The sequence below is a fragment of the Cheilinus undulatus genome, linkage group 18 (genome assembly GCF_018320785.1).
Source record: "Cheilinus undulatus linkage group 18, ASM1832078v1, whole genome shotgun sequence".
NCBI classification, from domain to species: domain Eukaryota; kingdom Metazoa; phylum Chordata; class Actinopteri; order Labriformes; family Labridae; genus Cheilinus; species Cheilinus undulatus.
In genome coordinates, this window is record NC_054882.1 from 21704505 (window position 1) to 21717024 (window position 12520).

Here is a 12520-nt window from a genome sequence, read left to right on the forward strand (position 1 = left end):
CACAGGATATCTGGAGCTCAGTCAGAGTGACCATCTGGTTCTTGGTCACCTCTCTTACTAAGGCTCTTCTCCTTCTGCCTCAAGGATAAACTGATTTGATTTTGTAGCAAAGGTCAAGGTCATTTAGCCTTTTGTTTGTCATGTTGTTAACAGGAAATCTTAAGAACCAAGGATTTTCTTAAAATGTCCACTCTCACTCAAGGATGATTAGACTTTGGAGGTCATATTTTGAGGTCACTGAGCTTCACGTTCTCTTGCCTATATGTTTTCGATGAATCACTCACAGAAATTACTCCAGCCCCTCTTTTTGACCCCCATTTTACTTTCACAGTTTGGCAGTTATACACCTTGCAGAGACACCAAGGCAGTAATTAACGTTTTACAATAAAAATCACACACAAAGGGATTCAATTTTTTTCAGAGAAAAAAAAAAAAGGACAAAACCATCAGAGATAAAGATCTAAAACTTTGTCCCAAAGGCACACCAAAATTGACACAAAATTTATATTTTATTTCCTAAAATATAAAAGCAATCAACTTGTACACAAACAGTACATATGCAATCTGTATACCTCTTGTATAATTTAAGGGGGTAATGCCCTGCTTTTCTGCACCTCATCTGGTGATGTAGACAGTTCCTCTCATTTATCATGAGTTGCAGCTATACTTCCTCCTCCTTTCCCCCTCTTCCTGCCTGTACTCCGTCATAATAAGTGAAACCTGTCCTCAAGGGCAACTGAAGGCCTTTACTGTTAAGCGCTCTGCTGTCTTCATGTTTCATTTCTCGTCTCTACAAGCAGTCATCAGACTTTGTGTACAATTGTCTTCTGTGAAAATGGGGATGGAAGATGGTGCTCTAGTTCTACATTCATTCAGTTAAAATGATTGACCTCATGCTTGACTCTTCGTTTAAAGTAAATCCAAATCATAGACCTAACGCCGTCTATGAAACTCAATAATTGATACAGTGATCACAGTCACAGAGCTGCAGTGGAAATGATGACAAAAAAAATTTCAAACAAATACAGGGGAAATAATCCAGCCTGATGGCTGAAATGCAAAACCTTCTATCTAAAAAATGTACTTTTTTGAGTAAACTAAAAAAGATGTTTTCTTGCAGAATGTGTGTTGTTCAGGATACCCTATACTACACAATAATGTGTTAACAACACTATGAGCAGCCTTCCTTATTCTCATCATCCAAAGTGAAATCTGCAAATGAGAAAATCCTGCTGACAGGAGGTTTTGCGCTTTGGCCATTGAAGCTCTACTGACATAAGTTTAAGTTGAGAAAAATGCATTTTTCTTAATTTTCTTGCACTGACTTTTAAAGATATATAATCTTAAACTATTGTTATTATGACATTCCTGTTTATTTGTGGAGCTATTTAAAGAGTATTTTAATAACAGCACTGCATATAGGATAAACATCTAGATTAATCCATAAACCTCTTGGTTTCAATTTCTTAGTTTTGCATAAAAAATCAAGTTGGCTTTTGCAAATACATACAGGACAAGTAAAAGACCTTGGATGTCATCACTTTGTTAATGCTGCCCTCTACTGGTTGCTTTGCCGTGTTGCAAACTTTCCTCAAATAAAACAAACCTGCCAAAAAAAAAAAAAAAAAAAAAAAAAAATTAGAAGACTAATTTTGACTTTATGAACAATATCAATACAATATATGGCCAAAGGCTGACCATTACGCCAACAGGGGCTGTAGTGAATTGCATTCAAATAAATGTACTTTGATAATGAGTTGGCCCCCCATTTTGCAGCTCTAACATCCTCAATGCTTTTAGATTTTGGAGTGTTTCTGTGGGAATTTGTGCCCATTCATTTTGTAGAGCATACCACACTTGAAGTCACTGAAGTCTTCAGAACAACACATTTTGTATCACAAATGTTTGCCAATGGAGATTGCGTGGCTAGGTGCTTGATTTTGTACACCTGTGGGAACAGGTCTGACTGAAACACCTGAATGCAATAATTAATAGGTGTGACCAAATACTTTTGCCCATATAGTGTATATACATAATTAAAACATTTTGATAAGAAATTGTGGCAAAAGTGTGCATTTAAACCTGGAGAGGAAAAGCTAATGCATTTATTTACCACAGTCTTGTGGTACAAGATATTGTCAACCACTAGATGGCGCTAATAGAGAGTATAGAAAATGCAACTGCTGACTTCCAGAGGCGATTGCATAACAATTTAGGCAAACAATAGCCCTATTAAAACTAGTTTAATACTCATAAATGATAACTTGTCAGCATGAATTTTAAGATATATTTTAAAATGCAATGCAACTATGGAGTCAATTCACCATAGTGACCCCTATTCTAACGTTTCTTTCTGCAATTTACTTACAAGCAATACAATGTACAGAACATTAGTAGTATTAAACAGATAGATGTGTCCAATTTTGTGTTTACAAGATGCATTTGTTAAGGAAAACTAATTATATTTTTCTATGTAGAGATCTTTATATTTTCGCTTAATGTAAGATTTTAAAACTGTATTAGATGGCTGCATAAATCGTCAAAAATGCAACAGGGAAAGTCCAGAGCAGGTAGTGAAGACACAAGATTCCCATTGTTCACTGTCGATGACCACTGGCCCCAGTGCCGCCGCTCTCTCCAACTCAAACCTGCCACAAATGCCCCCTTACGTCACACTTTTCCTCTCCATGTGTGGAATGCTCTAAATGTGGAAGGGGAGGGGACCGCATGCAACACTGTCCAGTTCGAATCCAATTTGCTCCAAATGAAGTAAATCAAGCCCCCCTTTCTCTTGTACAAAGTACGATTGGCTGTTGGGATTCCCTTTCCTACATTCGATAGGTCAATATAGATAGTTATTAGAGAAGGCCGGGCTGCCATCTCCCCATCCACGTTAACACCATATTTTATTGTCGTCGAAGATACAGTGCTGTCAAGATAGTTCCCCTCCTGTTTTGTCATGATTGGAACCGTTGCGTCCTTCGTGGGTGGTATCGAAAATATTTAAAAAATGAACAGTAGGCGCGTGAAATGTGACCATATATATTTCTTTAAGCAGCAAAGATTTGTTTTGACGATAGATGTACTACGCATGCTCATAACACGGGCGTCCCTTAGCCGAAGTTATTTGGGTTCTTTTAAAAAAGGTTATGTGTTCGATTTTTTTGCTGCCGATCACACCTAAAACAACAATTTTGAAATAATTGAAAAGAAATGGTTATTACCCGACAAAAAACACCAAATTTGTGAATCTATCGCTAACTAACATTGCGTCGTCTTATGTTTCCTAACGTACGTTGGACGAAAGAAAAGGTGCCGTTGTAGTGAATCTCTCGACGTGAATTGTTACTCTTTGTTGAATGTGTGCTGTGGATGACAACCGTCCAGCCCGTCGCAACAACAGCAGCAGCGGCGGCGGCGGCAGCGATAGTGTATTTATCATCGCAGGCAGCAGGCGAAGGGGAGTGAAGTGAACCGGAGGAAGGAGAGAGAAAGGATTTACGGACACGGACCAAGCATGGCTACCCAAACGACAGCATCATGCACTGGATCCACTCTGTTGCAGCCTATCAGCGAAATCATCAATCTCCCTCTTGACCAGGTACGTTTTTTGATAGATAAAATATCGATACACGCACGGCTCAAGCTGATTTAAAACATCATTTCATTAAGCGGAGTGTGCTAGCATCTCTGTATTTAACGTTAGCAGAGGCTGATGATGCAGCACGGCTCTATCAAATGTTAGCTTAGCCTTTTTACGATGCGGATTTATTAGAAACGAGAAGACAAAATCACAGTTGTTTCTTTTTTCACTTCAAGCTCCTGAACATAGCAGTTAGTGCCTTTGTCTTGCTCCTTTTATGCCCTGTGTCTAATCCAGCGGTTCCTAAACTACAGAGATCCTCTCATCTTTCTTTAATTTGATCCCTAGTTTAATCTGGATTTACTTGTGAAATTTTACCCTACAGTCATTTGAAGTTAGCCCTTGGACAGTATGTTTTAGGCCGCAATGATACCAGTTTGGAAGCAAAGAATAAAACTAAAGGCAAAAATAGCCATGAAATGACCCTCATAGTTGTTATAAATGCTGATTTTAAGTCGTGCACTATGATAACATACGTTTTCAGTGCCCATTCATTCCAAAGCTAGCCCTTTTAGAAAGAATACCATTCGCATGCCACAAAGCAAAGCCAAATACAAGCATTCATATCTGTAAAAGTCACAGCTGCACAGTTCCAAATCAAAACCAGAGTTAAACATGTGGTTCTGTGTTCAGTCATACACAGATCAGTTCTGTTACAGGAGAGGACACCACGCCTTCTCTGACAGTCTCCTCAAATATAAAAGCAGCTGCTGAAATGGGTTGGGCAGCCACATTAGTTGTGACTTGTCTGGAGTTATAGGCTTATATTATTATTGTTTGGTGCTGGGGGATCATTGCAATATTTGCTCAATTGTTTGCACTGTGAACACTTTCCACTTTTACAAGCACCACACCTACATTATAGCACTTGCTAAGGCAGCTCATCAGGGATAGCCTGTGGTGATCTATAGAAGCGTCCAGTTGTGTCAGCACGCATCAGTAGCTCTGGGTTAGTTAGACTGGCTTCTGCAGGGAAGACACCAATTTCTTCTGTTGTCTACAGTCATGTCATGTTTGGATCATACAGCGAGTTTTCCAAGGAGGACTCAGGAACACCCCGTGCTAACTACAGTGGTTTCCTCTGCACACATGGACTTAAAACACTTGGGAGTTCAATGAAATGCACTCACAGTATGAGTAACTGTTTCTGTCACTGAGCAACGCTTGATATTTTTGTCACAAACTGTCTTTTTTTTCTTCTTTTGCTGGCAGACTTTTTATTTGCATAATATCAGCTGTGAAGTAACTTGTTCTAATCTTCCCTAATGAGGATGAGTTTGAATACAGATGAGCCTCTTCCAGTTTGCTGCCAAACGTTTTTACATGCAAGTCTTAAGCTCATGACTCATGCTTCTCTTCCCTTGTTGTATGAACATGAGCACATATAGGATCTTTACACTCTCAGCTATGATCTGGCAAACAATTTGGGAATCCTTTATAAGAAGTGGTGCCATCCTTTCATCCTCTGTACCTGCATGTGCAGACTGTAATGTTTCATGTGTTTGACACCACCCTAGCCCCAACCTCTGTTAGGAATGTTGCAGAGCAGGATCTTCAGTTTTTAAAAGGATCTGTTTTTCATCCTAAAAACACAGTCTGAAACCTAGAAAGAGCATTTACTGTGTCTCTTAGAAGTGGAACAATCAGTAGTCGTGAGGGAAAGTCCACAGAGAACTCTACAGTCTGTGTGGTACTTTAACAAATATTAGGGTTGCATAAGTAATTGTGATTTTATGGCATTGTTATTGCACATATTGTGCAGGAATTATAAATATAAAAAGTAGATAATTAAAAAGTATGATTTGACAGATTTTTCCTCTGTCTTAGTGTGAACCTTATCAAAAGCGAAACAATAAAATACTCAACACTAAAGCCAGTGTTGGCATCTCAGCATGGACTGTATATTAGTAAGAACAGTATGTCTCTATCTACTTCAGTTACACAGTACTGACGCCAAGTCCCCTTTGGCTACCTGAGAAATGCTTTTAACTTATAAAAAAATGTCAGTGATCCCTCCTGTAGGTACAGTTCAATGCAGAGCAGATTTCTGTGTCAGTTCAGAGAAAGGATGTGACAAGATCTCGTGAGACTAAAACGTCACAAGGTTTCTCGTCATGGTAAAAAATGTCTCATGAGATTGACAGGCTTGTTTGCTTCATTTGCAGCTGGTCTATGAAGTATTCCAGCTAAAATGGAGAGCACTTTGCTCTTTCTTCTGCCACTTTAAAATCATTTGTGTGGTAGTTGGTAAAGAAACAGAGCACAGCTGATCCTCGCTCACCTGTCAGAATCACAGCTGACTTTCCTTTCTGCGTGTTTCCCAGAGAGAACAGCTGTTTTGTCCATCAGACAGCTGTTTAAGAGCACAGAAAAAGAAATTTAGAGCCATCTTTTGTACGAGGTGTAGAATAAAAAGTAGTCTTGGTGAAATATCGCTATTCCTATCCTTTTTTTCACTGGCCTAGTGAGGCAGGGAGCCAATCCTGAAGCGGGCTTTCAGCTCTGGTATCAAGTGCCCGGCCCAGCAGCGGCTGGATGGGAGTTGGCCGTTGACATGCTGCTGTCACTTTGTTGGGGATGGCAATGGAGGCTGGTCATTTGATGCAATGCTTTGGTTTGGTGCTGATATGTTTTGGGCTTTAGGAATAGAGAAGTGGCCCAAATTGCTGTGGTGCATCTGTGGGCATCTGGGAGTTCGGCGTCACTCTCAGACAACTATTTTTCCGTCCATCTTGATATACATGAATTATTCTTAAATTCATCTGTCTGATTCTACCATGTTTTCATCCCACTGTTATGTGAAAAAAACCCACTAAAAATCACAATAATATGTTTGAAGTGAGTTTGAGGTTAGTCAATTCTGGAACAGTGTTAGCAATCACTTTGTTTTCCCATGGCTGAATTTATTTAACTGGCTGTTATTGGAGGGATGCTCTGTCTCAGCTGATACTCATCTCTATAAACAGTATTGGTGTTGGTAAGAAAGTGATTACAGCACAACTCTAGTTTTGATGACACATATGAACAGCTTTCTAACAACATTCCAGAGAATGAAATATCAAATGTTGTCTCATATTTGCTTCAATAGTGTTTCGCTGTGATGTGTATTTGTTGATTGCAGTATTCAAATGAGCATTATGAGTTCAGCGCTCCTGATTATTCTCCGTTGTTTGCCTCTATTTAAATTCACACTGGCGGGGTAAAAGAGAACTGCATCGAACAAATGGGACATATAATCGCAGCTCACACTACTTTGTTAGACAGGTGTCACCCTTGTGAACAATGCGGTTTGTTTGCTTCCTGCCAACTGGGTGCTCTGTACTGTGCCAGAGCTGCTGTCAACACCACAGAGATCGATACAGACACTCAGATACAGTATGATCTGTTTGGCCCACCGACATTGACACTCATTTTGATGAAGCCTCTTTTCTGTGGAAACCCCACTGTATGTCGTTAGGACTGTATGTACCCCATGGGAGGGCCATGCCTCTGCACCAGCCTGTGTCAGAGCTATAAAGGGAGCTGTGAAATCTGAACTGGCTCTCAGCTTCTTTTTCTTTCTTTTCACTCTATCTAAGACAGCTGGTCCCATCTCAGTAACATAGTGGTGCTACTTTTATGAAGACTTTATTTTGTATCTTTGTAAAATCACAGAAAATACTTTGTTTCTCAGGGTTTCTTTTTAACCTGATCCCAAGCTTTGTCTGCCACAGATTCAGTTGTATTTTTCAGTCTTATGCTACTTGTGGCAACCCTTGTAGGTTCGTATGAAGTGCTACTTGTAGTCTTGAAGACACCCACCTGACCGTGGTCATCAAGAATATCCTTGACCTTTTACTGCATCTCATCCGGCCCTTAGCTTGAGGACACATTGTAAAGCTATCAGTGTGAGCCTTTATGTGCACTGGACTCTCAGCGATGCATTCAGTTTTCTTTTACCACACGGCACACAAGCTTTTACTGCTGATATCTATCTGCGGATGTGGAGTACCAATCTATATTAATCCCTTTACAACTGAGCATTGCATTTCATAATACATTTACACACTTAAGCAAAGTGGTCTTAGAGCTTGCATTTTCCATAAGCTGTGACTGCATCTGGCCAAAACTCACTGTCTATGCTGATGATGCTTGTTTTTACCTCACCAATTTACATTTGTGTATGTTTTATCATTGGTATTGTTTTTTTTTTCCTCAATAATGCATTCAAAAGGCAATGATATCATAAAACACAAATAACAAATAACATCGTATAATAAAGGTAATCTCACCTTGAAAAGCCTTTCAAAAGGGAAGTATGACCGGTGCTCATATTAACAATCTGTGCTGGCAAGAAACGTTATGAAGGCGAGGCAACAAAGCTGTAAGTGGACACAGGCCTTTGAGCAATTGATTCAGATTCCATAGTAGAAACATGCAAACTGTATTTATCTGCTCATAATAACATTTAAAGACATGCCAGGAGAGATTTAAAAGCTCATCTAACCCAAATCACTTAGTTATTGCTGATCATTTCTAATCTTCATTCCCTCTGAGCGATGTGTTGTTTTTATCACTCTCTTGGTTCAACCATCAGGATCTCTCACAGCTGCAGCTGTTTCAATACGAGGCAGCTGGACTCCTGATGAGTCCCTAAACAGCCTTTTCACAAATTCACAATGAACTCCATCAACTCACCCTATTGTTTGTACAGCTCTTCATTGTCTCACATCCTGAAATAACTTGTCAACTTATAAAACTAGAAAAGCACTCCGAGACCGCCATTAGCCGTATCTTCCAATAGTGAAGAATCCTTTAAAAACATTCCTGGATCCAGACAGTGATCCAGATCACCCCCAAAATCTAATTCGCCGATTACTCCCTCCCTGGTGGGGTGGAGACACAGTGAGGCAAAGCATTGGCTTCACTACGTGTGGAAGTCATGACAGAAGGTGAATATTCCTCTATTCCTCCCAGCATTGTGAGTATTCTCGTTACAATTCGCTGTCTTTCTCTCTGTTACGCTCCGACTCGTGTCCTTGACTGGGCTTGCGTCTTTCAAACTGTATAAACTCCAAAACTTTGAATAGAAACACACCAAAAACATGCTGCTGGGATTGAAGTTACTAATGTCCACCATCTCCTGGTTTAAAGTGGTAACAGCGCAGACCTCCGCCATTAGCCCTATCTCCCAATAGTACAGAATTCTTAAAAAAATTCCTGGAGCCAGACGGTGATCCAGATCACTCCAAAAATCTAATCAGTTCTTCCTTATGCCGTTTCTGACATTTCCTGAAAATTTCATGAAAATCCGTCCATGACTTTTTGAGTTATGGTGCTAACAAACGAACAAACAAACGAACAAACCCATCCGATCACATAACCTCCTTGGTGGAGGTAACAAAAAGGCTTTTCATACAGGCCAATATTAGAGTTTCTTTTCACTGATACATATCCTTGTATTCTACCTTTTTATTTGCTGTATTTAATGATCTGGGACTACTCAAAAAAGTAGTTTACTGAAGCTTACCACACACTAGCACTCATCTGCTCAGGCCAACAGGATGCCTCAGTCTCAGGAGTAGTTGCATGAAGATTTCCATATGCACACATCCGGAGAAGTCTGCATTAACGGTGGCGTTAACCTTGTATAATTGGAAGAACTGTTGTTTTGTTGTTAAATACAATTTTCTTGTGATTGACAGATGCATTTGTGTCCCTTTGATACTGGTTTATTATGGCTCTGTGTTGTCTCTTTTACTAAATGGTAAAAAAAACAATGGTGGCTTTCAATTCTCATCCCCACTGAATAGCATGAGTTAATGCTTCTATAGAAAAATACACATTTAAATGCTGTGTTTTGTAATCTACAGGCAGTGCGACAGTGATTCCTGTGGTCACAAAATGCCCAATGGCCCAGCTGTAAAATGACTCATGTGTTTATGTGACATATTGGATTGCAGTTTGTCCCAGTCAGAGAAAAGCCATGTCTTTTATCATGATAACAAGCTTTCTTTTGTTGCTGGATCAGGATATTGTACTGTAGGACTCGGAGCCTGCACAGTGTGGACAGTTTGACTCCTAGCTTTGCTCTCATCCACTGACAATTCTCAGTGATGTGGGCAAATAAGTTTTGGATTGATAATTGGGGGTCTTGTGTAAAAATTAGGAGGATTAAAGTCTCTGGATGCTTGTAAAACAACTTGAACACCATTCAAGTCCACTAATGTTCCTTTAATGGTGAGATTTTTTGGGCAGCTTTCCCCTAAAAACCCCAATTTAGCTTCTCTCTTTGGTCTGATGGCACACACTAAGTCCCCGAAACCCCTGGCTCCGGCCCGCCGGTCTTACTGTCAAACCCTCGGGTCTTGTCAGAGTCTCTCAACCTCCCTGTGGTCTTTAATTGGCAGTCCTCTGGGGAGTCTTATCCCTACAATTGATTTTTTTTTTCCCCCCTCCGCTCTCTCTAATGGAGTGCTGCTGGCTGCTGCCGTTATTATGGAGCACAGTCAACACAAGCACGTGTGATTCCTCTGGGGGAGAAGGGAAAGACTTGGCTATGTTGTTAACATTTCTGGTTGACAACAGGCAACAGACACAGGAGTGGTTACAAACATGCAGTTCTTTTTAAAACATGCTTTAGATGTAATGATTGTGGGTTTTGTAGTTTTTGTTTTTAGGAAAAAGCAGCATATTGCATGTTTGTAATGTACATCTTTACCTGGAAGAAAAAGCATTGTGTAATGCTTGATTTTGGATACAGATAAATTAAAGAGTATTGACTGATTATATAATATTAGAATCCACAAGTTTGCTGCAGTTTGGACTGATAAGTAGATCTCTAGTGACATTTTTAAGCTTCTGATCGTTTTATGTAAGACTGGAAGTATTGTATTAAAAATGATGCCTTTTTTTTTTTTTTTTTTTTTAACCAATGAGTCTGTTCTATAATACACCAAAATCCTTGTACCGTACGACTGTAATGTCATTTAGTCTCCTACAAGCATGGTCTTGGTCTTGGGATGCAAAGCCAATATTTTTATTGATACGTGAAAATGTAACAAAGACCAGAAAAATGTAACAAGCATGAAAGCAGGTATACATCTATCCAACCATCCATGCTTTATCTATGCTGCATATCCCATTCAGGGTCGCAGAGAACCGGGGCCAGTCCTAGCTGTCATTGGGCAAGAGGCATGGCATACCCTAGACTGGTCAATCACAGGGCAAGACGTACAGTATAGACACATACACCAGGCGCTGCAATCAGCTGCGGAGCAAATTGCTCACGCTCTAGTTTCTTTGCAGTTTCACTGCCCATGCTCAGGTCTGGCCCTAGGAAGCGCCACTCTGTTTCACTTCACTGGAGATCCATGCTGGGTCTATCTTCAGCGCTGGCTGCTGCCAATTAGCATCAATCCACTTAGAGCAGATTGATCCAAACAAAACATCCAGTCAAAATACACCACAATGCATGGACTCCTGATAATAAATTATCACTAAGTCAACATTACATCTCATCTTGTGGCACAAGTAAAAGGTCATTGAGAGGTCAACCACGGTTACCATTGACGAGGGAAAATTAACTTTCGAGGAGAATAAAACAGAATTTTACATCCTTTGTTAACTTTTTAACTTTCTAATCTACTCGCCCATGGTGGAAGCAGTGAAATCATAGAGTCTTGTCAAAATTAAGGGCAAAACAAATCAAGAAAGGCAAAATAATCCACTGTTTACTTACTATTCCAGCCTGAACTCGTAGTTCTTTTGTGGTCTTGTGATCTTGAGCTACTCAGGGCTGCGTGCTGCTCCAGGCACACCTCAGTGTGCGAGAGCTGTTGACTTCAATTAGAGCAAAACCATTGTGCCGTATCATGCATTTTAAGGACATTTGTTCTCAGCGCACAAGAAAAAGCCACAAGTGCTGCTTTATTATGGACCAGCTGCAGTTTTCTTACATAAATTTCCTAATGAAGCACTGGAGCAGATGAGTGGCTAATGTGACAGAACCAAAGCTTGGATTACTTGCTTTACTGTTTTTTGTTGTGTGGACAAGTTTCCAATTTTAGTTACCACTCGCTATATGCTTTTTCTGTGATAATGTTTTATCTATTATGACTCCTAGTCCAAGATTCGGTCCTTTGCCCAATACTGTTTTCTTTGTACCTGCTTCCACTCAGCCACATAATCAACAGCTTTAAAGACACATCTTATCACAGACATCTATACACATACATCTTTTACACCTCAAAATTACTCAAAAGTGTCAATACTACTCCGTTGTTTGAGTGCCATCAAAGATAGGATGGCAGATAATTTTCTACAGCTAAACACAGACAAAATTGAGGTCTTTGTCTTGTTCTAGATGGTTTAGTGCCATGTATATTAGAGAAACTTGGTGCCCTTTGTACTTGCGTAAAACCTGTTCTTTGCAGTCTGGGTATTTCTTTTAGCCAGTCCTTGTCGCTAGACCAGTATGTAAAAAATCTGGTTTGTTCTTGCTTTTTTCAACTTAGAAGTATTGCTCAACTGAGACTTTTTGTTTCCAAAGCTCTGATAGAGATGGTTATTCACACATTCATTTCCTCCCGTTTGGACTACTGTAACTCACTTTTCACCTGTCTCAGTAAAACATCTGTAAATTGTCTATAATTAGTTCAAAAAGCTGCAGCTAAACTACTTACCAAATCTTTAAAAAGGCCACACATAACACAGATTCTGTATTCTCTACACTGGCTTCCCATACTTTTCAGAATACATTTCAAGATTCTTGTATTTAATTTTAAAATCCTACACAGTCAAGCACCAGTATACCTTTCTGAACTTTTACACCCTTACAGTCCCAGCAGGACTCTTTGGTCCTTTGATCAGGGTTTGTTGGTTGTTCCACATTCCAGA

The 12520-nt window shown here is 39.8% G+C and overlaps 1 protein-coding gene across 1 annotated transcript in view; it reads left to right on the forward strand.

The window, feature by feature from the left end:
- The first annotated feature begins 3213 nt into the window (after nucleotides 1-3213).
- Nucleotides 3214-12520, forward strand: part of mboat2a (membrane bound O-acyltransferase domain containing 2a) — a 77922-nt gene continuing 68615 nt past the window's right edge. Inside the window, 2 exon segments of the mRNA XM_041812941.1 lie at nucleotides 3214-3449; nucleotides 3452-3601. Coding sequence (XP_041668875.1) covers nucleotides 3360-3449; nucleotides 3452-3601 — 240 coding nt within the window. The 5' untranslated portion in view covers nucleotides 3214-3359.